This window comes from Piliocolobus tephrosceles, chromosome 5 (assembly GCF_002776525.5).
Source record: "Piliocolobus tephrosceles isolate RC106 chromosome 5, ASM277652v3, whole genome shotgun sequence".
NCBI lineage: Eukaryota > Metazoa > Chordata > Mammalia > Primates > Cercopithecidae > Piliocolobus > Piliocolobus tephrosceles.
The window spans coordinates 56169420-56196267 of NC_045438.1; the positions used below are offsets into that span (position 1 = coordinate 56169420).

A 26848-nucleotide genomic window follows, 5' to 3' on the forward strand; every position below is an offset into this window, starting at 1 on the left:
ATGGGATCTAATTAAACTAAAGAGCTTCTGCACACCAAAAGAAACTACCATCAGAGTGAACAGGCAGCCTACAGAATAGGAGAAAATTTTTGCAATCTACTCATTTGACACAGGGCTAATATCCAGAACCTACAAAGAGCTCAAACAAATTCACAAGAAAAAAGCAAACAACCCCATCAAAAAGTGGGCAAAGGCTATGAACAGACACTTCTCAAAAGAAGACATTCATACAGCCAACAGACACATGAAAAAAAAGCTCATCATCACTGGCCATCAGAGAAATGCAAATCAAACCCCAGTGAGTTACCGACTCACACCAGTTAGAATGGCAATCATTAAAAAAATCAGGAAACAACAGGTGCTGGAGAGGATGTGGAGAAATAGGAACACTTTTACACTGTTGGTGGGATTGTAAACTAGTTCAACCATTGTGGAAAACAGTGTGGCGATTCCTCAAAGATCTAGAACTAGAAATACCATTTGACCCAGCCATCCCATTACTGGGTATATACCCAAAGGATTATAAATCATGCTGCTCTAAAGACACATGCACGCGTATGTTTATTGTGGCACTATTCACAATAGCAAAGACTTAGAATTAACCCAAATGTCCATCAATGACAGACCGGATTAAGAAAATGTGGTACATATACACTATGTATACTATGCAGCCATAAAAAAGGATGAGTTCATGTTCTTTGTCGGGACATGGATGCAGTTGGAAACCATTCTTAGCAAACTATCGCAAGAACAGAAAACCAAACACCACATGTTCTCACTCATAGGTGGGAATTGAACAGTGAGATCACTTGGACACAGGAAGGGAAACATCACACACCGGGGCCTATTGTGGGGAGGGGGGAAGGGGAAAGGATAGCATTAGAAGATATACCTAATGTAAATGACGAGTTAATGGGTGCAACATGCCACATGTATACATATGTAACAAACCTGCACGTTGTGCACATGTACCCTACAACTTAAAGTATATATATATATATATATATATATTTTTTTTTTTTTTTTTTTAACAAAGTTTCTTTGTAATTCTCCCCACCCTTGAGAATGTACTTGGTGAGTACATGTTTCACCCCCTGCCCCCAATACATGGCTCTTAACTTCACCGCCTATCCCAAAATCTATAAGAACCAGTGATAATCCCACCGCCTTTTGCTGACTCCTTTTTCCGACTCAGCCCGCCTGCACCCAGGTGAAATAAACAACCATGTTGCTCACATAAAGCCTGTTTGGTGATCTCTTCACATGGATGTGTGAAACAGTCCTCAAGGAATAATCTCACCCTATTAAGCTACAGAGAAACCCTACACACACACCCCAAACAGTGCAGAAAGTGCAATAAATCTTATAGTACAAATAAAAAAAGAGAAAATGTTTAGTTGATAGTGAAGTGACTAGTTTGTTTCCTAATGTTACTAAGTAGGCATGAAAGTACTTCAGTGTCATCTTACATAGTTTTTGTGTCCTCTCCTCCTAGAAGTTGAACTTCAAGAGTACAGTTGTCTTGGTTATCAGTAGCTTTGCTGTCTTTATTTTTCTCTTTTAAACTAATAATTTTTGGATTTAACTCAGGCTTATAACCAGATTGATTATCATTTACTTCTGGGATGTATATAGGATTTTCTTACTTAGGGAATCTCTTAAAGATCTTACTGTTGTGTCTTTTTTAACAGGGTTGGGTACATAGTGGGAACAAGAGTTGTCTTCAACTCTAGGTGATGCTTTATTATTAATAACTAGTTGCCAGACTCTACTCTGAGAAACAGATTTCTTAATAACTCTCCAGCTTTCAGGAAATACATGCTCAGATGGTAGTTCTGAATAATAGCAAAAGCTGCTATTTTCAGTACTCATCCTTTTACTGAGTTTAAAGAGTTGATAGAACAAGGTTGAGAAGTTTAGTGAAAAATGTGTCAGCTTGTGATGAGTTTTTATCTGGTTGTCACAGATCCCTTTATTTTGTTTAAAATTCGCTGACTTTCCAGAAGTAAGACAAACTTATTAAGAACTGTGTTATATAAGGTACACAAAAAAACTTCAAAAAAATTAACTTATTAATAGTATGTATTTTTTTCAAAGAGAGTGTGGAATGATTAATTTTACTGACTAAAACTTTTAGGTGGTCTTACAGAAAAAACCCAGCACCTGTTTTATAATATACTTTTTTTCTCTCCAGCTTCAACAATTAATACAAACCTTACAGATACAACAACAGAAGCCCCAGCCTTCCATTCTGCAGGCCCTAGATGCTGGTCTTGTTGTTCAGCTGCAAGCTCTTACGGCACAACTTACAGCTGCAGCTGCGGCTGCCAACACTCTTACTCCCTTAGAACAGGGAGTCTCCTTTAACAAGGTAGAAATTAAAATATCAGATCAAGTCTATATGAATTATTAAATATATACTAGAATATGAATTTTAATTCTATAAATAAATTTTATTGTAGACTTTTAATATCCCCTGTGCACTGTGTAAGACAGTCTGAATTTTACAAAAGGTTCAAACTTCTGAAAAAAATTAAGTAATTAAAAAAGTTTTTCTTAGGCCAGGTACAGTGGCTCACACCTGTAATCCCAGCCCTTTAGGAGGGCAAGGCAGGTGGATCATTTAAGGCTTGGAGTTTGAGACCAGCCTGGCAAACATGGTGAAACCCCGTCTCTGCTGAAAATACAAAAATTAGCCAGGTGGTGCATGCCTGTAATCCCAGCTACTGGGGAGGCTGAGGCAGGAGAATTGCTTGAACCTGGGAGGTAGAGGTTGCAGTGAGCCGAGATTGAGCCAGTGTACTCCAGCTTGGGTGACAGAGCAAGACTCTTGACTTAAAAAAAAAAAAAAAATTGTTTTTTTTTTTTTCTTGAAATATTTAAAATATTTTCATTTGACTAAAAATAACTAGTCAGTAAAATTTTGTATTCACCGTTGAGGCAAGTGATTATTTTCTGAACTTGTCTGATTTCTTTCATGGATGCCACATTTTACTGTGATGCTCTGTGTTCTGTAATTTGGACCTGCAAAAATTAAAATTCTGTAATCAATATGTAAAATGTTTAAAGGAAAACTTCTCTACAGTTAGTCACTGTACTATAACTATAATAAATTGATGCCTAAATGTAAAATATAGTGTTTCTAAAACTTAAAATCTTTCATGTATAATTTAGTGTGTGATATTCTTAGTATGCTTATTAATTATGGGAGTAGCATACTACTTGGAAGTGGTGTTCATATTTTAAAAATTCGTACTTTAATTTTTATAGGAAAGTAAATACTGATTTATTGGATTATTACTTAGACTTTTATGGCCAGTAGCTTCCACGTCTAATTTAGTCTAACACTAAATAGCTAGACCACATAAAAAGCCTTTAAATGGAACATTCAGAAGAATAACAGCATTCTAAGATGAGAACCATACTAAGAATAGATCCATTGATTATGGCCCTAGATGTTTTATCAAGCTTATTACTGTGGGAAAACCACCTAATTATTTTAATCCTTAGTCTTCTGTAAAATTTGAGTGTTTATCCTGCCTCTATTACAATTTGTTTTGTTACATAAGATAATGCGTATCAAAATGTTTTAAAGAAAAGATCTCAAAACAGTTTATAGTAGTATAGAGTGATACAAAACTTGTATTTACATATTAAAGGATAGAGATAATGGAATGTCATTGACGTTTAAAATAGCATTTATAACTTACATTTGTGTGAAGCACTTTTTAATACGCCTGTTTCTCCTTCTTTCCCCAGAAGTTGATGGATAGGTTTGATTTTGGGGAAGATTCTGAGCATAGTGAAGAACCCAAAAAAGAAATTCCAACTTCACAACTGTAAGAATTTTTTTCTTTATAGCCATAGGTTTTATATTGGGTGGGATGTTGCCATCGGAATTACTAAGTATACTTAGTAAGTTGGGGGTTATTATTTCAAGCTGTTAAACCTCTAACATTATACAACGGTGGTTGAGATATGTCTTGTTGTCTCTTTGTATTATTTTGAGTCTTTTCTCAGATCTTTGCAAATAAACTATATCAAAGTTCCCTATAAGAACATTGATACATATTGGTAAATCTGGTTGTAATATTTTCTGTATTAGGCTTTAAGTTATTTAACTTAATTGTAAGAGTGGTTGGAATACTAGGAATGAAGCCTGCTTCTAGTGCCAAAGACCACTTCTAGAAAGCATATGAAATTGTGGGAACACATCAACCTAATCAGAATTAAGGATTGGAGTTATAAGGATTTTTTTTTTGGTAAAGAAATGTGTTGTATGTTTTTATTAAATCAGTTACTTTTTTTCCCTAAACAATTCTGCAGTGCCCAGGGTTCTGTGAGGGTATGTGAATGGACTAGTAACAGGGAGATGTTGGAGGGGGCAGGGGTAGAAGTTGGGAGAATGGAGGAAGGATGAATGGTGAAAGTCTGTGGGTCTGTTGTTTTAAACAGAAATTCTTAGTTGTATATATTGGGGTAGTATACAAAACATACAATTTTAGAATATGTTAAATACAAATGTATCATTTTAGTAAAATGATTCCCCTTGACAAAATTTAAAAACTAGATTTTAGATTATGAATTGCAAAGTTGGAAGCAGCATTTGAAATCATGTTGATCAGTGTCCTAAACAATGTAAGAATCTCCTTTAACAGTCCTGATGATACAGTTTATTTATCCAGTATTTTAATGCTTTCTGTGATGAGAAGTTAACTAATTGTTATTGTGTATTCTTTTGTCGAACTGAATCCTGTTTCCTTTATTTTCTATTAATACACACTGACCCACGTTTTGCTCTCTGAAGCAAGGAAACAAATTTACTCCGCTATCTTTAGAGATGTAGCTTTTCTTTATCTGAAGATAGGTATCATTCTTCCCCTTAGGTTTATTTGCTCCTGATGAAGTACCCTTTTTTCCAACTGTTTCAAGACTTCTCACCATCCTGTTTGGCTCTTTTGGGATGCCCTCTTTATTATTAATGTCTTACCTTGTGGCACCCAGAATCCCAGGTGTATTGCAGGTGTGAATTTCCGAGAATATAGTTAAACTATTATTTTTTCTTATTTAAACAGTGTCAACCTCTGTTAACATACCTAATAATGTATATGATTTTCTAAAGGAAGAATATTAGTTTTATAAATTTTATGGTCAGTTACAATGGTAGATTTCACACAGACTGATTGATAGACTATTTTTCTATCTCATAGTAAGAGAAGGAGTTAAAGTAACAATGTTTAAATATTTAAGCTTTATAAATATTTTATTGAGGTTTTCTTAATATGCTCTATGAAAAAGCAGTAATTTACATGTATTTAATAGCATGAGATGGTAATATCAGATCTTCAGCAGAGCATCTCTGACACGTTATCCATCTATTGATATACAATTGAAGAATGTATTTTTCTTTTAATGTATTAATGTTCTCAAGTATTGTACTTTTAGTATTAAAATTACAAAAGAAAACATGCAGTAGAATATGTTTTATTGAATTGACTTTTTTGTTTTCTTTGAATACTCAGTTATTTTCATAGTGTCTTTAGTGGGTTTCAAAATACGTTTCTACCTGTTTTTCCTTTTAGTTCTCATGTTTCAGAATCTGTGAACAATTCCATTTTTCATCAGATAGCAGAACAACTACAACAGCAAAACCTAGAACATCTCAGACAGCAGCTCTTGGAGCAGCAACAGCCTCAAAAGGTTTATAACCCCATCTTGTGGTCTTTAGAGTTATTGCTATTTATATTCTATAAATTGGCATTTTTGTTGGTTGGCTTTTTTTTTTAAATTGGTCTTAATAGAATATTTTCTCAGCTATTTAGCTTTTACCAGCTACTTTATTTCTTTCTGAAGTTTGTTATGGTGATATTTTTTCAACTATTGTTAGTAAGATCTATTTTTTTCAGGACCTTTATGGTTTTTTCTATAATCAAATTATGTTCTGGTAACTTATGAATCCACATTGTAGAAATTAATTTCAGTATACTGGAAGTAGAGAATAGGATGGACGGGGTTTCAGAATTACCGCTTAAAACTTAACGTGTTTTTCTCTCTGTTCCCTGTCAAGCAAGTTGATGGTTATGTTATTGGTGACAATGATGATGGCCATGTAGATTGTTATCTTTAATTTTTAAAACGTAATTGCTGTTAGCATGTAGCAGGAGCTTTATTAGGTATGTGGTAGGTAGGCTTGGATACATTTAACCCTCAGGAGATGGGCATTATCACTCCCATTTTATTCCAGAGGAAGTTGAAGCTGGGTGAGATTAAACATCTCATGCAGCAGTGTACAGCTAATGTTATATATTATCTGACTTAAAACGTGCTGTTATTTTATGCATAGCTAAGAATTTTAAGACATCGATAACTAAATGTAACATCCTTTTGAGTTGTAAGGATCCTTTAAGTTTATCTTACAAATTTGATAATCATTGACAAAATGTTGTATTTTAGAATTGATAAAATATGTTAAGTTGTAGAGCCAGTATTAAATTTATTACAAATCCTTTTTCTGCTGTACGTGAGAAATAGTTACGCATGTAAACTGTTCAGAATAAAAGTATTAGGAAACCCCCTCTCCCTCCCCAGCATACTTCTTCCTAATATTAAAAAAGTTTTGGCATGAATGAGTTTAACAAAAATATCACAAAATTTTTTTAAGTGTATGTCACTTGTTAGGCAAGTGATACATACGAAGATGAACAGAAATGAGGTTGTGGCATCAGGTAACCTCTTCTCTAATGGAGCACATACATCTGTGTGAACACCTGGCAGAATTCTTTATTTTTGTCATAGGGGGACAAGTGAAGGATTCTGGGAGCATGGAGGAGGGAACAGTTATTTTAGATGGAAGAGAGAGCAAACTTGAGACATTGGGGTCTGAACTTGACCTTTTAATGCAAACAGTAATATAAAATGGATGTTAATGATAATTTGCTGCATTGGAACTCATGCCTAGAATTAGGAGAATGGAATTTCATACCTTTTTTTGAGGAAACAATTCTGGTATAAGTGGCCAGAGTAGGGGCGGTATTTTATGTCAAGCAAATATATCTGCCTGAGAACCCAGAAGTTGAAGATAGGACACAGTTAAGAACATTTAGCTGTTGTTTAAAGAAAAAGCAAAGTTGTAACTCAAACAGGTCATCAGTGATACAATAATTCAAAAATCACAAAACTGTTAAGAGAGGCAGGGGATAGTCGTGATGGAAGAACTTATCCAAACAACAGATTTGTTGAGCTATAAATGTAACAGTTTTTGAATTGCTTTAGTCATAGTTTTATTTTAGAAGATTTAGCAGAAGCACCGAAATCATGGTAGTACTTTTTTTTTTTTAAATGGTATCTCTTTTAGCAGAATCAAGTATCTTGACTAGCTTGTAATTAACACCATGTTATTGAGGTAAAAATAAACTTGAGAGAGAGCAAGTCTGTCTTAAGAATCTCACCTACCGAAAGAGAACTCTGGGCTTAATTACTCTATATGTTGTTCCAAAATTTCACAGCTTACAATAATAAGATGCCTTTGAAAGGAATAGAAGTTCTGAAAAACCTCATTGTTCAAAAATGAATCTAATGAAGAAAAGAGAGTGGTAACAAGAAAACTATAACTGTTTTCTTAAGGTAGATAGTATAAAACCTATGACAGATTTAGAATGCAGATCTTGGCTTACTGCTACCTCCGCCTCCCAGGTTCAAGCAGTTCTCTGCCTCAGCCTTCCAAGTAGCTGGCGTTACAGGCACCCACCACCATGCCCTGCTAATTTTTCTGTATTTTTAGTGGAGACAGGTTTCACCGTCTTGGCTAGGCTGGTCTTGAACTCCTGACCTCGTGATCCACCCACCTCAGCCTCTCAAAGTACTGGGATTACTGGTGTGAGCCACCGTGCCCAGCCTGTTTTTTCTTTATAGCATTTTTTATTAATGCCAATTATCAGTGAAAATCTAGATTCATTTAACTGACTGCCATTATGTATTTTTCATGCTATAATTTCTTTATTAGTCCTCTGTAGTTTATATTTTCACAATTAAAAATTTATTTTGATTTTACCATTTTAATATTTTAGTCCCTTTTATGGAGCTGTTCCCTGCTTTTACATAAATTTGAGTTTATACAAATGTTTAATTTTGGATTGATTACTTTATAAATGATTTAACATGGAATTTCTTGTATGTATGGTGCTTCTTTTTAAACATGTAATTGTGATATTTGCTGTGTTTACATTTTCTTTCATAACAAAAAGTATCACCCAATCTTTGTGTGTTTGTATATGTTCTCAATAGGCCACTCCTCAGGATAGTCAGGAAGGAACATTTGGGTCAGAGCATTCAGCGTCGCCATCACAAGGGAGTAGTCAGCAGCATTTTCTTGAACCTGAAGTCAATTTGGATGATTCCATAGATATTCAGCAGCAGGTAAAAGTAAATGCTTTTCTGGGTCATAAATTTCTAAAAGTAGCTAAATAAATCATACAAAATATTTTATACCAGCAGTGCCCTGAATATATTTTTCCCATGCTTAAGCTCCACTTTGTAATTGTTTCACTTATTAGTCCAAGCTTGTCCAAGGCCTAAGCATGGCCACTAGGCCAAGCACATGGCCCAGAACTGCTTCGAATGCAGCCCAACACAAATTAAACTTTCTTAAAACATGCGAGATTTTGTTTGTTTGTTTGTTTTTTAAAGCTCATCAGCTGTCGTTAGTGTTAGTATATTTTATGTGTGGCCAAAGACATTTCTTCTTCTAATGGGGCCCAGGGAAACCAAAAGATTGGACACCCCTGTATTAGGCATGAATGCTTTTATTGTGAATATTTTTAAAAACAGAATTGTCAGTGTATAACTCTGTCTCAACCAGCCTTTCTGTTTGTTTGCTGTTCTTTTGACTTCCAAGGATATGGATATAGATGAAGGGCAAGATGGAGTGGAAGAGGAGGTCTTTGAACAAGAAGCTAAGAAAGTGGCGGTTCGCTCAAGATCAAGAACACATTCACGATCTCGTTCAAGGTTCTACAATGATATTTAATAATAGCTCTGTATGAACTTTAAAATGTTGGCTTTATTTCTTTGCATCAGGATGAAAGGAAATGTTTTCCTTGGGATGACGTATTTTTTCACAGTCTCTCAGAAAAAAAGTTATTCCAAAGACAAGATAATCTTTGTTCTGTTTTAATTGGTATATCTGGCCATTTACTTCAGTAATTTACATAAGATTGGCAGCCATATCATGAGATTGGGATTTTGAGTTAAATTTTATTTTAGTTAATATTATGATGACACCCAACTGAGAATATTGTTGCCCCGGAACAACAGTTAAATCAGGCCATATTTCCTGGATTCCATTTCATCTCACAATGATACCCAAAATGGTTATAAAAATAAAACTACAAAACTTATTTTTATAAACATTATAATACCAAACCGTTATAAAACATAGTTGTCTTCATGAGCTTAACTTAAAGGCATCAGTCTTTAACGTTTTTGTATCCTATTTTTTTGCATATGAATGCCCCTGAAAATCTGAACAGTAAATGCTGGGAGAGGGGCAGTATGTTTGATAAGTTTTTCAGTCATTTCTTGTTCTTGTCACAAAGTTCTTTATATTTACTACTGCAAATGAGAGCCTGTCAGTTCAACTTTCTCTAGACCCACCTCGTATCACTAAATTATTTTCCTGAAGCAGTAACAATCTTAATGCTGAAGATATCTTTATTTGTCATTAGCAGCATCTTACTAAGCATTTTGAAGAGAGCTCAATGGCATGTTGACAGACAAAAAAGAAAGTGTTTCAGTGTCACCTTCTACAAGCACCATAAAATTTTATAGGTTGGAAACTACTAAGCAGAATTATGTAGTGGCCTGATGCTCTGTCACTTAAATGGTCTTTCAGTTTTCTTTGGTCTTTCATTCCTGTTCTGTTTGAAAAATTGAGTTTCAGTACACTAAGAGAAAGTAAGGTCCTTTCTAGGATCTTTTTCTTCTTCATTGTGAATAGTCACCCATAGTCAGAATCACTGCCAACTAATATGGATCTGAGCAGTACACGGATTTAAGTAAAATGCATTTTTGAGACTTGATTATACTTAAGAATATTTTAAGATACTGTCACTAAATATAAGACAACTTTTTTGTTGTTGTTTGTTGGTTTTTTTCCCTCACTTAGAAGTGAGAGATTTGATAGAAAGAAAACATTGTCATTAGAAGTAAAATAAAAATTTTTTGTAGATCACCAAGAAAACGAAGGTCTAGGTCACGGTCTGGCTCTAGAAAGCGTAAACACAGAAAGCGATCACGCTCCCGCTCAAGAGAAAGAAAGAGGAAATCATCACGGTCGTATTCAAGTGAAAGGAGAGCCAGAGAAAGGGAAAAAGAAAGACAGAAAAAGGGATTACCTCCAATTAGATCTAAAACACTGAGTGGTAAGTAACGTATGTCTACAACGCTTTGCTTTCAATTAATACTTTAAAAATAGTTATCTGCTACAAAGTCTCTCAGCCAAATTTTATTTTCAGATTAAGAAGTTTAAAAGTGGTTTGGTAAATGAGTAATTTTGTCTCTGGTTTTTGTAACGTGGTAGAGAAGAGAAGAAAAAGGAAGAACAGATTGCAATCAAATACCAAGGTCATTGAGGGTTGCTTGTTTGTTTTTCAAATGCAAGTTAGAAAATACATGACTAATGATACAAAAAGCAGACTAGGCTGGTATCTGTAGCATGGACACAGTGGCTTCTGTCTATAGTATTCTAACCAATTACGGCCACCAGGTCTGTAGGAGTAATTATTAAAGGAAGCATATACTTAGCTATATCTAATTTTTAAAGTAATTATAACATTATAGGTTAGCAGTACAGGATAATTCCTACTGAACAAACTTGGCACGGTTACATGTTAGTCATTTACTTATGGTTAGAACAGATTTGGTAGTGTTGGGGTTTGGTTTTGGATTAGGCGTGGGGAGGTTTCACTTGGTAGAAATGTTAAGCATAGCAAAATAAGTTTTAATTAGTGCCAAATTCTGCCTAGGGTGTTCTTGGTGGGTTATGACTTTTAAGATGAACTAAGAGTTTACATATGGGCAAAGAAGTACATAAAATCGAGCAAATTGTCATTCTTTCTGAAGAGCTAAACATTGTTTGTGTTATCTAATTTCTGAAGACTTCCACGTAAATTCCCTCTGCCAGGGAGTTAGAAAAATAATTGGTATAATTTATGCTACTAGAGCATCTTGGAAACCCAGACCTGTAATAAAAGGCAATAGCCATCTTCTTACTAAGTTTTGGCAGTTTTATAGGCCTTGGCTATCTTGCCTGAATTTTATCTGGTTTTGAGAGCTAGTGTCAACCTGAAAATGATTATTCTTGCTCTAGAAGTTTGTTTATCCCTTAGGGTGAGGGTATACATCCAAACATTTTAGTGCTGGCTGATAAAATAAATAATATCAAAGGTCTGACCATAAAAATCTCTACTGTGCTTTCTCATATGATTACCATTAAGACGTTCAGAATTATTTATTTATTTGCCAATATTAGAGTAAGGATTTTATGTGGAGGCTCTCTCATTTAGTTTCTCACTTAATTTGTCATGTTCTTGATGTCACTGTTTACGTAGTTTGTTTTTTTTTTTTTTTTAACCATTTATTTAACTTTCTATTTTATTTTCCTTTAAGTTCTGGGATACATGTGCTGAACGTGCAGGTTTGTTACATAGGTACACAGGTGCCATGGTGGTTTGCTGCATCCATCAACCTGTCATCTAAGTTTTTTCTTTTTTCATAAATTATACTCTTAAGTTCTAGGCTACTTGTGTACAACATGCAGGTTTGTTACATAGGTATACATGTACCATGTTGGTTTGCTGCACCCATCAACCTGTCAGCTACATTAGATATTTCTCCTAATGCTATCCCTCCCCTAGCTCCCCACCCCCCAACAGACCCCAGTGTGTGATGTTCCCCACCCTGTGTCCAAGTGTTCTCATTGTTCACTTCCCACCTATGAGTGAGAACATGCAGTGTTTAGTTTTCTGTCCTTTTCATAGTTTGCTGAGAATGATGGTTTCCAGCTTCATCCATGTCCCTGCAAAGGACATGAACTCATCCTTTTTTATGGCTGCATACTATTCCATAGTGTATATGTGCCACATTTTCTTAATCCTGTCTATCATTGGTGGACATTTGGGTTGGTTCAAGTCTTTGCTATTGTGAATAGTGCTTCAATAAACATACGTGTGCTATTTACATAATTTTTTACTGTGGAATTTATTTTTTATTTCTGCTTTATTTTCATGGATACAACAGCAAGAAAGAAAATAAAAAGCACATGAATAAAAAGCGCATAACCAAATTCAGGCATGCCTCGTTTTATTGCAGTTCACTCCATTGTACTTTGAAGAGACTGCTTTTTTTTTTTTTCTTTAAATAGATGGAAGGGTTGTGACCACCCTGTGTTGAGTACATCTACTGGCACTATTTTTCCAATAGCAGGTGCCCACTTTGTCTCTATGTCAGCATTAGTTTTTTTTGTTTTTTTTTTTAAGCGATAAAGTATTTTAAAATTAGGGTATGTCCTTTTTTTTTTTTTTTAAAGATATAATGTTGTTGAACACTTAATAGGTTATAGTGTAGTATAAACATAACTTTTATATGTACTGGGAAGAACAGTTTATGTGACTCACCTTATTGCGATATCTGCTTTTATTGTGGTGGTCCAGAACCAGAGTTGCAGTAGCTCCAAGGTATGCTTGTACAGTGAAAAATAATCTGATTGTTTAACTCATAACTCTCCTTATTCAAAAGCAGTATCAATTTCCTGTGGTTTGCATTCTTTCTTAACACATTTTAAAGATATGGTAGTGTTTCATACTATTTATTGATCCTTAGCATGGGTTTTAGAATACATGGTTTTTTTTCTTGAATAGTCTAGGGGATATAAAGCACCAATGAATAATAACATTCCAGGAATCAAGTGTCCCTTCTGCATGGGATGGCAAGAATCATTAGTGCTTTCTGGGGAAAAAAATGGAGTTACCTGTGGAAAAAATGTGTAGAGAGATAATATTGAAAGAGATGGGAAATATGGAACAGAGTTCAGGGAGATAAGGCAGCTGGAATATGCAGAAATAGTAATAAAGAGAAAAAAGGGAATGCCAGGTGCAGCAGCTCACACCTGTAATCCGAGCTACTTTGGGAGGCACAGGCCAGCAGATTGCTTGAGGCCAGGAGTTTAAGACCAGCCTGAGCAACAAAGTGAGATCCCATCTCTACCCAAAAAAAAAAAAAAATTAGTTGGGCAAGGTGGTTCACACCTGCAGTCCCAGCTACTCAAGCAAGAGGTGGGAGGATCACTTGTGCCTAGGAGGTCAAGAAGCTACAGTGGGATATGATTGTGCCACTGCACTCCAGCCTGAGGAACAGAGCAAGACCCCCTGTCTCAAAACAAAACAAACAAACAAAAAAGCTAAAATAATCCTTAAGGCTGAATACAGTGGCTCAAACCTATAATCACAGCACTTTGGAAGGCCAAGGCAGGAGGATTGCTTGAGGCCAGGAATTTGAGACCAGCCTGGGAAAGAGCAAGACCATGTCTGTACTAAAAATAAAAACTTAGCCAAGCATGGTGATGTGTGCCTATAGTCTCAGCTTCTGTGGAGGCTGAGACAGGGAGGATGCCTTAAAGCCAGGAGTTGGAGGCTGCAGTGAGCTATAATTGGGACATTGCACTCCAGCTTCAGCCTGGGTGACAGAGCAAGACCTCGTCTCCAAAAATAAAGGGGCAGGGGAATTTATTCCATGACAGAGCTCCAGACTTCTGTTAAGGGTTTGTGGTAGATTGAATAATGGCCCCCTAAAAGGTATCTACATGTAAATCATTGGGATTTTTAAATATGTTACATCGTATGGTAAAAGGGGCTTTTCACACCCTTTTAAATTAGGTATCATGAGGTGGGGAGATGAACCTGGATTATCCAGAAGGCCCAGTTTAATTACACAGGTACATAAGGGGGAAGCAAGTACGTTGAAGAGAAAAGGTGATGTGATAATGAAAGGAGAGAGAATTTGGGAAATGTTGTGGAGGTGGTTTTGAAGACAGAGGATGGGACCGTGAGCCAAGGCAGGCAGGCAACTTGTAGAACCTAGCAAAGGTAAGTAAACAGATTCTCCCCTAGAGCCCCACAGAGGGAATGCAGCCTGCTGACCCATTGTAGATATTCAGAACTATAAGATACTTGTTTTATTCTAAGTTCATGTTATTTTGTTATAGCAGCAATAAAAAACTGTTACAAAGCTAGACATGGTGGCTTGCCTCTAATTCCAGCACTTTGAAATCACTTGAGACCAAGAGTTTGAGACCAGCCTGGTCAACATGGTGAAATTGTATCTCTGCTAAAGATACAACAAAAATTAGTATGATGACGCATACCTGTAGTCCCAGTTACTCAGGAGGCTGAGGATGGAGGATCACTTGAGCCCGGGAGATGGAGGTTGCAGAGAGCCGAGATCGCATCACTGCACTCTAGCCTGGGCAACAGAGTGAGACCCTGTCTCAGGAAAAAAAAAAAACAAAAACAAAAAAACTAAAAACTTAATGCAGAGCTCCTTGAGACTTTAGTGGAAGATTAAATTGAATATACATAGGGTAAGACTTATAGGAGATAAACAGCTTGCAGGGAAAGAACAATGACCAGGGACCCTGTGTTCACTAAGTAATTCCTAAAGCTTACAGAGGTCTAGAAGATGTTAGCATTCTGACTAGCCACAGTGGAGAGACCTGGTTGAAAAGTCTAGGGCACTGAGTAGTGATCTTGCCAAGGGACTAAATTAGCCATAGAGTAAAACCTGCCTTAAACCTGTCTTATTATAGATCAAAGGTAGCCAGAAATGTGGACACTGACATAAATCCAAATACAATGTATAAAAATTCTGCAAAGGTGTCAGCTATAAATATTTTTTAAATAAATGTCTTCTGTAAAAGGAGGCATTCATGGAGGCATGAACAGTACAGCTGAAAGTAGGCAAGATGTCTCATGTTTAATATTTGTTAAGGGGATGTGACTTTCTTTTTTTTATTTTTTTTTTATAGCGAGACGGAGTCTCACTCTGTCACCCAGGCTGGAGTGCAGTGGCCGGATCTCAGCTCACTGCAAGCTCCGCCTCCCGGGTTTACGCCATTCTCCTGCCTCAGCCTCCCGAGTAGCTGGGACTACAGGCGCCCGCCAACACGCCCGGCTAGTTTTTTGTATTTTAGTAGAAACGGGGTTTCACCGTGTTAGCCAGGATGGTCTCGATCTCCTGACCTTGTGATCCGCCCGTCTCAGCCTCCCAAAGTGCTGGGATTACAGGCTTGAGCCACCGCGCCCGGCTGGGATGTGACTTTCAACAGTTAAGTATCTTTAAGTCTTTCAAGGGGTTAAGGGATGGTTGTGATTTGGCCATTTTTCCTTTGTATCTTTACACAAAGGATTGTTTCCTTAAGGATAAAATGCTGTTTTCAGATTTATCTCTTGATTAGGGAGACACATTCACTTAATCCTTCCAGCACAGAAAGACACTTAAAAGGTTCACAGGCTGGGCGCAGTGGCTCACGCCTGTAATCCCAGCACTTTGGGAGGCCGAGGCCGGCGGATCATGAGGTCAGGAGATCGAGGCTATCTTGGCTAACGTGGTGAAACCCTGTCTCTACTAAAAATACAAAAAATCAGCCGGGCGTGGTGGCGGGCGCCTATAGTCCCAGCTACTCAGGAGGCCAAGGCAGGAGAATAGTGTGAACATGGGAGGCAGAGCTGGCAGTGAGCCAAGATCGAACCACTGCACTCCAGCCTGGGTGACAGAGTGAGACTCTGAGACTCCCAAGACTCCATCTCAAAAAAAAAAAAAGGAAAGATTCACAAATGGGATTATAGTGAGAAGTAGTTTTGAAACTTTGTTGCACATTAGAATCACCTAGGGAATTTTACAACTCTCAGTTCCCTGTCTTTGGTACTGCATGCCACTCATCCTCTTAGAGTGGGACCCTGGCATCCACAGATGGTTCAAGTGTGCAGCCAAGCTTGAAAGCAGGTGATATGCAAGTGGTTGACTTGGCAGAGATGTGAATTAATACTTGTGATTTTAGTTGATTCTAAACATAACAGATGCAAGTGTTCATTGACAATTATTTAAAAATACATTCTCTTAAATTTCATTATTAATGTTTATTACTGCTTTTTCCTCAGCTACTTTTGAAAGAAGTAACTGTGTCTATATGATTTAGGTCATTTGTCTCTTATGTCTTGACAGTATGTAGTACTACTCTCTGGGTTGGGCAAGTGGACAAGAAGGCAACACAACAAGACTTAACCAACCTGTTTGAAGAGTTTGGACAAATTGAATCCATTAATGCAAGTATCAGTTCTTAATAATTTAAGGTTTAAAAAAAGGAGGTTTTTATTAATACAAAGAATCACTTCTGTTCCTAATTAGCCCAGTAATGTCTGCCTTAAATAATACACATCTTTAAAAGGATTGTTGTACTTTGATAATGTCTGTGTTTATTTGGGTGCTGCTCCTCTCCTTAATTATTTTTATTTTTTAGTGGAATTCTAACAAAATATTCTTGAGTTTTATAGCAGTGTAGCATGCTTGATTCCTAACATCATCAAATGTTTGAGTTAGCAGGAACCCTATGTGTGGTCTAGTTTAATTCCTTTTTTTAAAAAATGCGTCTAAGGAAATAGAGAGTTCCACAGAATTGTAGGCTCTTGCACATGACCACATAAGCAGTCGTGGAGACACAGCTGGGCTTGGGATCCCAGTTTCTTTTGTGTTTTTCTTCTCACTGTCTTGTGCTCTTTTACTCTCTTTTTTTATCAAACAGAGCAAATGTCAGGTAAGAAAATTAGTATGGCCAGCGAATTACTAGTAAGTTGAGCATAACTCTTTCACTCTGGATTCTTGCACTAGTTTTGCACCACTCAGTCTCCTCCTTTGAGTCTGTTTTATATTCTTCATGAGGCCTGATGCTTTTCCCTGAAGGTCAGACATCTTGGTTTGCTATTTTAATTGTTCTTTTATTTAAAAATTATGTACTCTCTATCTTCCTTCCTCCTGCTGTGTGATGAAATGTTTTGTAGTCATTTGTTTGGGGAGACATTCATCCATCCATCCATCCATCCATCCACACTGGTAAGCAGGAAGTATGAGGAGACTGAATTCATCAGGCTTCTGATTTCATTCCCTGTGGTTAGTTTTATGTCTGTGGGATCTTTTTATCATTATTTATCAGAAAATTGCCCAGTTTTCCTTTCTAGTCTTACATCCCAGTCTTCCTTAAATGGCCAAACTTGACTTTTCTGTAATAGTAACAGAATGCTTTATTTGAGTTGAGTTGAACCATTTTGCATCTTACTTTCAACTGTGTATGATCTCTTTGGAGCCTCATAAGAAGCTGGTTAAGTAATTCAAATATGATTATTTTCTAATGAAGAAACTAAGTGATTTGCTTAAGTTACACAGGTGATGAAAAGGTGATTGGTTAAGGATTTCAACTTGGGTACTTCAGATTTCTGTCTATATACCACAAGAGTGCTGTCGACTTCTCTTATTCTTTTGTCTTTTTAGATTTTACCTGTTAAAACATCGCTATCTTTCAGAGTCTGTAATCATAGACTTTCTCTGAAGTTTCTTTCTGGTTTACTCCCATCCTTAAACTAGTGATTCTCAGTCCTAGCTGCATATCAGTAATATGTCTTGACATTTGAAAAATTAGGGTTGCCCATGCTCAGTGTCTTCACATTTTTAGCAAAGTGCACAGCTGCATAGGTGATTCTGACACACAGCAGGAATCATTGCTCTGAACACAGCTTGTGTCCAAGTAACATTTTGTATTTTCCTGTTTGTTGATCATGTTTGTAGTCTTTATTGTATCGTGGTCCCTTGAGCATCTGTTTGCCTTATCCCTCTCCTCTATTGTATTACTTTTTGAGAGCATAGTACTTATAAATAATAAGCACTAAGTTATTTTGTGAAATGAAGATTCATAATCCACTCATTTAATTTTGGGGATGTCAAAGACAAAAAAGTCCATTCAGTTTGGCATTTAGTAGATCACTGGTGAGCTTGAAGAGAGTAGAGTATTTTCCAGTGGGTTGGTGAGGAATTAGAGTTAGATTGCAATAGATAAAGAGGAATGTCAAGGTTTAGATAGACTTCTCTTTTAAGAAGTTTGATATTAATATTAAAGAGACAGTAGCTTGAAGTGTTAGCAAGGCCGAGGACAAGGTTTCTGTGTAAGCTTTAATAACAGATACGGCTTATTAGGTATTGAGTGAAAATAAAATGATAGAATGCCTTTTGAGTTTCTCAGAAAGAAATGCTGTGCATAGTTTTCTGAGTTAATATATTAAGGATAATTTTATGGTCTGGTAGTTGTAGAATACTTAAATGCTTTATAAATCAGTCTCAAATCTTAACACTGAGGCTATTTTCTTCTTATTAAAACGTTTGCCAGAAGCACTTGAACAAAATAAAGTTTTAAAAGACTGAAAATTTTTATCAATTCTTTCAGATTATGAATTTTATATTAAGGATAAGATAATTCCCCAAAAGAAAAATCCTCTTTGCATTACTCAGTATAACATTTGGAAAAATTTAGGTAATATTGGGAATAAATTGTTGTCTTCAAATATTTTGACCATATACTACTACTTTCCTTTTATTTGGTGGCATTATATATATGAAGTTATACATTTTGTTTTGTTTTGTTTTTAATAGTTCTTTTTCTGTATTCAAAAAATATTGCGATATGAGATTTAAGATTTCACATATCATGGCTTATGATACCTCATTGAGTTTTGAATTTTGGGATTTTAAAAGTTGAGTTATTAATTGTACATGAATTGTACCTACTAATAAACAGCTGGAGGAAGAAAGGGGAAAATAAGCCAGTAATCTATCAAAATTGAAGTATTAGTAAGTAGTCGATGTTTTGTGTCATTTAAACCATAAAATACCAGAATGAATTTCTGTTCTTATACCCTTTCTTAAAAAAATTTTTTTTATTAGATGATTCCTCCCAGGGGCTGTGCTTATGTCTGCATGGTTCATCGACAAGATGCATTTCGAGCTCTTCAGAAACTCAGTTCTGGATCGTATAAAATTGGGTCCAAGGTCATTAAGGTGAGATTTGGTGGAGTGGAACTTGGGGTTGGGGGGCAGTATTTTTAATGTCTGTTATGTTAAAGTCTGAGTTTTTCACGAAAGGGTCACAAACTCTTTTATTGGATTATTAGAATGTCTCTGTATTAAATTCTTTTTAAATGTTATGGACAAACCTCATCAGAAACTTATTGTTTCAGTTCATTGAGTTACAGAATTAGATGTAGGTAAGAGTAAGTCCAATAACGAGAACTTCAGTCAGTTACTTCCTTGAAATTACACTTGCACAGCTTTCTGAGTCAACTGGGGCACCATTCTATGAGCCGAACGTTTTCATTTTATAGTATTGTCTTTCATTCACTTTTCCTCCCAATATTCCTTAACTATACCTTCTAATTATATTATTGATTTCTTTTTTCTTGACATGTGTTTAAAAATATAAACCAGGCCCTTGTGAAGAGATTATCAGAATATTTTTATTTTCTTCCTAGTCTTTATACTGAGAATGTTTTGAATATCTTTCCATTACTTTCTATGATTAACTCACAGTTTGCCTTCTGTTATTTGAAGTTTACCTCATCAGTTTCTGCAACTGAATTAAAAACTTTAGAATAACTATTTTCATTAAAGTCAATAAATGCTCATCTGTTTTCATTCATGGCTAAGTTTCTTGTGTAAACTAAAGTGTCCCTAGTCTCCTCTGGAATAAAAGATTTTTTCTAAAACAACGGGCCAGGTGTGGCAGCTCACACCTTCAGTCCCAGCACTTTGGGAGGCTGAGGTGGGAGGATCACTTGAGCCCAGGAGTCTAAGAACAGCCTGGGCAACACGAGACCTCATCTCTACAAAATAACTTAAAAATTAGCTGAGTGTGATGGTATGCATCTATGGTCCCAGCTGCTTGGGAGGCTGAGGTGGGAGGATCTTTTGAGCCCAGGAAGTTAAGGCTGTAGTGAGCCATGGTCATGCCACTACACTCCAGCCTGGGCAACATAGTGAGACCCTGTCTCAAAAAGTGAAGAAAAATGCTATTCTAATCACCCCTGATGTAGTTTGACATTTTTATGGTGAAAAGTGGATTTGGATTTTCTTTGAAAGTGCATTGCACTATTAGAGTTACAATAAGAAGTGGGAATCCTTTATTATAAATACTATGTCTAGTGTAAGTTTCCTTTTAAAAAACAAAACTGGTGAGGCGCAGTGGCTCACACCTGCCCAGCACTTTTGGAGGCCGAGGTGGGCGGGTCGCTTGAACCCAGGAGTTTGCGACAGTCTAGGCAACATGATGAAACCCCTAACTCTACTAAAAAATAAAAAAATTAGTTGGGCATGGTGTTGCCTGCCTACAGTCCCAGCTACTGCAGGGCTAAGGCAGGAATATCGCTTGAGCCCGCAAGGTCAAGGCAGTGAACCATGATCGTGCTACTGCACTCCAGCCTGGACGACTGAGTGAGACCCTGTCTCAGCCAAAGAAAAACAACTGGAAAAAAATTTTTTGGGCTACAATTAGTTTTCCAGCTTTGCTTTTCCAGCTGTTTTCTAAAACCAATTTTATTGTGTTTACATTGTTTAAATAAAATTTCGAACTTTTTACCTTGTTTTTATAGTATGTATGTATAAGCTTTCTTTTTTCCTCTTCCCATTTACAATAGATCGCTTGGGCTTTAAACAAAGGTGTAAAAACAGAATACAAACAATTCTGGGATGTGGATCTTGGAGTTACATATATACCATGGGAAAAAGTTAAAGTGGATGACTTGGAAGGTTTTGCAGAAGGAGGCATGATTGATCAGGAGACTGTAAATACTGGTAAGAATTTTAAGGTCTTTTTATTGTTAAAAAAAGTATGGTTAGAAGGTTGTAGCTGAAATGAATTTGGGGTGATAGCATTAACTGTGTATCCTGGATTCATCTCCCAAAAAAGAGAAAAGATACATTCCTGTGCCCTAGTGTACATGCTTAATAGGACCTATTTCATAGATGTCAAAGTATAGATTAAAAAGTGTGGAAGTCTTTATAAATGTTAGCATTTTTAAATGTATGAGTTTTTTTTTTTTTTTTCATTCTCATACTTGAGAGTTATGTGTAGGAGGGATTTTTAAAACTAAATATTTGTGATTGCTTCAGTTTAAGTGGGAACTTGGAAAGTTTCTTTGAAACACTTTGCAGATCATTTTGAGTAGTATCCATGTTGAAAATAGCAGGAATAGAATCTTAGTTTAGGGAGGTTCAGATTCATATAATGTTAAATACTTTCTGGGATGCCTTTTACAATACCAAATGATCATCCAGCCTGCTTTTTTTTTTTTCCTCCCAAAATTGTCTTTTTATTTTAAAAGATTTCAGTTAAAAATTGACAAAATGATTTGCAGTTATAACCAATAGGAAATCTAAACATTTGAAAAAGAACTGAAATGTATATACACACCTTTTTTCTTCACACCTTAGCTCGTTTATCAGAATTAGCTAATTTTCTGAATATTTGTTTCTCAGACCAATGCAAAATTTTGAACCATTTTTGTTTCTATTAAACTCTTCCTGTCAGGCCTACTCTTTACCCCACCCGCACCAATGGCTGCTTATTCCACTATCTTCACTTAGTAAATATTTTACTTTGTACTGTGTATCAGGCCTAATTTTAGGAACTGGAATTATAGCAGTGAGATAAATAGACAAAAATTCTTCCTCTTGTGGAGTGTAGCGCAGAGGTCAGCAACCTACTATCCATGGTCCAAATCCTGTTGGTAGCCTGTTCTGTAAAGTTTTATTGAAGCACAGCCATGCTCACTTGTTTACCTATTTTATATCGCTTTTTTTTTTTTTTTTTTTTTGCAATAACAGTTCAACACTTGCAGCAGAGAACACATGGCCCATAAAGCCTCAAATGCTATAAAGTTTACTAGCACCATGTTTCACACATTTATTATCTGTGAAGAAAACAGATAATAAACAAAATATATAAACAATATAGTACTTTAGTGTCAGTAAGTTCTAAGAAAAAAATCAGGGAAGGGAGATGGGTAATGTGGGTGTAGAGGTGTTGCAGTTTTTATGTGGTTGTAGAAGATCTAATGAAGAATGAGATATTTGAAAGGGTAAGGCATGCAGTCATCTGGGGAAAGAACATTCTATACGGAGGGAACAGCAAGTGCCATGTTTGTATTCAAAAATAAGGAGACCAGTATAGCTTGTGCCGAGTGAGTGAGGAAGGAGTAGTAGGAGATCAAGGCAGATAGGTACAGAGAGGCAAAGTCATATAAATCTTACTTATCTTACTTGATCTTTACTTTGAGATGGAGAAGCATGAGAGAGGAACCATTAGAGCTTCTTTGTTCTCTTTTTGCATAGCTGTATTTTCAGAAGGATTTTATTGTATTGGATTAATACTCTTCTAGTTGGTCTTCCTTTGTTGTATTTTGTGATTAAAAAATTGAGTACGGTTAGTTCCTTTTATATCAGCCAGCCATTGAGATATACATATCTATTATATCCCTTCTAAGTGTTTTCTTTAGATGAAATATTTTAGTGTCTTTCCTTTGTGTCTCGTGTCATGGGTTTTTGAACTCTATAGTATCCTAATCAAATTAATCTGGGCAGAAGTCTAGAGTGGCATCTACAGTTGTGGATATATCTTAAAGATGTGCCAAGGTAGATGAAGAATTTAGATGTGAAATAAATGAATACAAAGAAGAAAATGAAAAGTTTCACCTATCCAAAGGAAATCAATTTCAAATATTTTGTTTAGAGTGGGAAACTGTGAAAAGCGCAGAACCTGTTAAAGAGACGGTCCAGACAACTCAGAGCCCAACTCCAGTTGAAAAGGAGACAGTGGTCACAACCCAGGCAGAGGTTTTCCCTCCTCCTGTTGCTATGTTGCAGGTTAGTGTTGAAGTGGGTCTTTTTTTTTTTTTTTTCCTGAATGTGTTCTTTTACATTTCTGTTTTTAATCCTATATTTACTTTATCAAACTGGAACGAAAATCTCCATATCAGAATAAATGTTTAGTGTTAGGGAAATGTCAGTAGTGTTAGGGAAAAGAATATTGCTTTTAAATCTCTTTAAAAAAAAAGTCTGCTAATGCTGTGGTATCATTGTGCTAAACACATTAAAATAAAGATAAATATGGAAATACTGTTTCTGAGAACTCACAGGATTTTTTTAGATTCATGTTTTTCTGAGGAATCAAATTGATAGAACAGTAAGTTATTTTAATGAGTTTAATCAAATACTTTTTGAAAAATTATTTTTAGAAATGATGTCATTCATATTTAAATATGTTTATTGAACAAATATTTATTGAGCACTGGCTCTGTGACACTCACTCTTCTAGGTATCAGTGAAAAACCCCCACAAATCTCTGCCCTTTTGGAGCTTTTATTCTCAATAGTGGTGACAGAAAATGTAAAATAAATATGATTATGAGATCCTATGGAAGGAAAAAGGTAGCATAAGGCATAGAATGGTGAGGATAGACCTAATTGAGAATGAGAAATTTGAGCAATGACTTAAAAGCACTAAGGGAATTAACCATGTGGATATCTGATGAAGAACATTCTGTTCAGAGGCAACAACCAGTGCAGAGGTCCCACACCAGGAATATGGTTGGTGTGGTCCAGGAGTGTTAAGTGGGCTAGAATAAAGCCAGTGAAAGGCAAGTTAGTTGAAGATAAACCTCTCCAAGGACTTGGCTTTCACTTGGAATGAGATGAGGATGGTGGGTCTTTACATGTGACAGAAAGAGAGAGAGAGAAGGAGCCATTGGAGGATTCTGAGCAGAGGAGTGACTTGATCTGGCTTACAGTTTTAAAGAATTGCACTGGTTACTACTTTGAGAATAGGCTGTAGTGAGCTTTGAGTAGGAAGACCAGTTAAAAGACAGTTGTAGCAATCCAGATGAGAGCTGGTGATGGGTCAAAATAGACTTCTGGAATGTTTATTGCACTGGAGGTAATGAGAAATGGTCAGATACTAGGTGTATTTTGAAGGTGTTGTAACCAACAGGACTTTTCCTAGTGTGATTGGATTTGGGATTATTATGAGCAAAAGCAGAGGCAAGGTTTTTAGTCCAAGAAATTGGAAAGATAGAGTTACCATTAACTGAGACTGGGAAAGACTGTGAGAAGAGTTCTTTTGGGAAGGATGACTGGAAAATCAGTTTCATACGTGTTAGGTAGAAGTATCTTTTTGTCAGCACACTTGGGATGTTGAATAGACACTTGATGTAATGTGAAATTTAGAAGAGAGCTAAAGCTGTGGTGCAGATGAATACTTGCGACTTGTACCTAGAGTGAGTAAAAGGCACTTATGCTAGGATTAGAAAATAAATTTATGAGAAATTTAAGCCATTCTAAAGCTGTTATTGACATGCTTCCTAATGGTGGTTAGGTTGCATAACATAGGTGTTACTTAGTGGGAGATGGCAGTTTAAAATGGAGCATAATACTCAGTTTTGAACTAGGTTACCATTAGTTTACATCACTTGAATGTAAGATCAAATTCATAATCTCCAAGTAAAAACTATCTGTTGAATAACATGGCCTTGTTTTTACCCTAAGTCGGTTCACTTGCAAGTATACAAAAAGGGGGCATAAAACCCTTTTTAATAGTATTTGTTACCATCCTGAAAGAGAAATAGGATAATTTGCCTTTAGTTGTTCCAAGATGCAGGTGAATAAACTGATGACTGAACTTTTTTGTCTGTCCACAAAAGATTCCAGTGGCGCCAGCTGTGCCTACGGTTAGTTTAGTCCCACCAGCATTTCCTGTGTCGATGCCGGTTCCTCCTCCTGGATTTAGTCCAATTCCTCCACCTCCTTTTTTACGAGCAAGTTTTAACCCTTCACAGCCACCACCTGGTAAGGAATTTTTGTTTTAATATTTGAACTCTATTTAGATTATCATTTAAGTTGTTCTTCTTTTAGATTTAAATACCATAGAGCAGTGGTTCTGAGACCTTAGCATGCATAGGCTTGTTACAGCACAGATTGCTGGGCCCAGCCTCCACTGTTTTTGCTTTATTCGGTTTGTGGTAGGGGCCAGAGAGTTTTCTTTTCTAACTTGTTCTCAGGATGCAAATTGGTGGGAGAAGAAGCACTGGCACAGAAAAATGGAATTTCTTTAGAATAATTGAAAACCATGGCCAGGCATGGTGGCTCACATCTGTAATCCCAGCACTTAGGGAGGCCAAAGTGGGCAGATCACTTGAGGTCAGGAGTTTGAGACCAGCCTCACCAACATGGTGAAATCCCATCTGTACTAAAAATACAAAAATTAGCCAGGCGTGGTGGCTCAGGTCTGTAATTTCAGCTACTCGGGAGTCTGAGGCAGGAGAATGGTTTGAACCTGGTAGGCAGAGGTTGCAGTGAGCCAAGATCACACCACTGCGCTCCAGCCTGGGTAACAGAGCAATACTTTGTCTCAAAAAGAAAAAAAGGCAAAAAAAAAAAACCTACTCTTAATGTAAAATTTCTGTTGCAGTTTTTATATAAAGTTCTCTAATAATTATCAGCATTTCATCAGAAAATTTGCATTGTCCCTCGTAAGAATCAGTAGGCTCCATTTAAACATTAGAAATTATATTTAAAAGACTAATTGAATTTGTAATACTTCATTTTGACCGAATAAATTATTTTTATTCTTTAAATATGGAACACTTCACAAATTTGTGTGTTATCCTTGTAGAAGAGCCATGCTAATCTCTATATCATCCCAATTTTAGGGTATGTGCTGCCAAAGCAAGTACTGACCAATAAATTACTGATAAACCAAAAAAAAAGTTTCTTGAATTAGATTTTCCAGGTAAAACCTATAGATTACTTAAACACAACTAAATATATAGTTTAAGGTTTTAGGCTGGGCATGGTAGCTCACACCTATAATCCCAGCACCATGGGAGGTTGAGGTGAGAGGATTGCTTGGGTGCAGGAGTGCAAGACCAGCCCAGGCAGAGTAACACCCTGTCTGTACAAAAAATAAGAAAGTAACCAGGCGAGGTGGTACACACCTGTAGTCCCAGTTACTGAGGAGGCTTGAGCCCAGGAGGTGGAGGCCACAATGAACTGTGTTCACACCACTACACTGCAGCCTGGGTGACAGAGTGAGACCCTGTCTCAAAAAAAAAAAGAGCTTTTATTAGACCATGGGAGATTAGGTTAGAAGAATGATGGAGAGATACTTGTGAACTCCTGGAACCAAGCGATGCTCCCAAAGTGCTGGGATTACAGGTATGAGCCACCGTGCCCAGCCTAAAAGCTCCACCTTAAACTATGTAAGCAGTTATATGTATTTACTTTTTGAGATACCCGTTTAAGTTATAGTTTTTACCTAGAAACTCTAATTCAGGAATTTTGTTATCAAGTTTATTAGGTCAAAACAATATATATATTGTTTTTCCAAATTAAAATGTATTTGAATTCATGAATTATTTGCATATTATAAGAGAAGAAATACAGTATGTTGACTTCTGTAACTTAAGTTCTTAGATGTTGGGTAGAGTTTTTAGCAAGACTAAACAATAAATTTGTTGTCTGAGAATGGTTGTAATTTACAGGTCATGCAATTGTAAATGTTTTAAATTACAGTTTAATGTGTAATAGGAAATTGATACAAATTTTAATAACTTTATTTAAAATATTGAAAACTTTGTTAATTTTCTCTCTTTGTGATTTCAAAATTAAATATTTCAGAAATTTTTAAGTGATTATTTCAAAAATCATAACCA

At 36.2% G+C, this 26848-nt stretch overlaps 1 protein-coding gene and 1 non-coding gene across 2 annotated transcripts in view; one reads left to right on the forward strand and one right to left on the reverse strand.

Annotated features, from left to right (window-relative positions):
* Nucleotides 1-26848, forward strand: part of TIAM2 (TIAM Rac1 associated GEF 2) — a 541563-nt gene that overhangs the window by 66655 nt on the left and 448060 nt on the right. Inside the window, 11 exon segments of the mRNA XM_023206084.3 lie at nt 2195-2371; nt 3760-3839; nt 5583-5700; nt 8284-8415; nt 8894-9006; nt 10225-10418; nt 16273-16373; nt 19036-19149; nt 20781-20937; nt 22874-23007; nt 24839-24983. Coding sequence (XP_023061852.2) covers nt 2195-2371; nt 3760-3839; nt 5583-5700; nt 8284-8415; nt 8894-9006; nt 10225-10418; nt 16273-16373; nt 19036-19149; nt 20781-20937; nt 22874-23007; nt 24839-24983 — 1465 coding nt within the window.
* Nucleotides 25767-25870, reverse strand: LOC111538665. Its single transcript, XR_002730416.1, has one exon. It is a non-coding gene; the product is annotated as a U6 spliceosomal RNA (small nuclear RNA).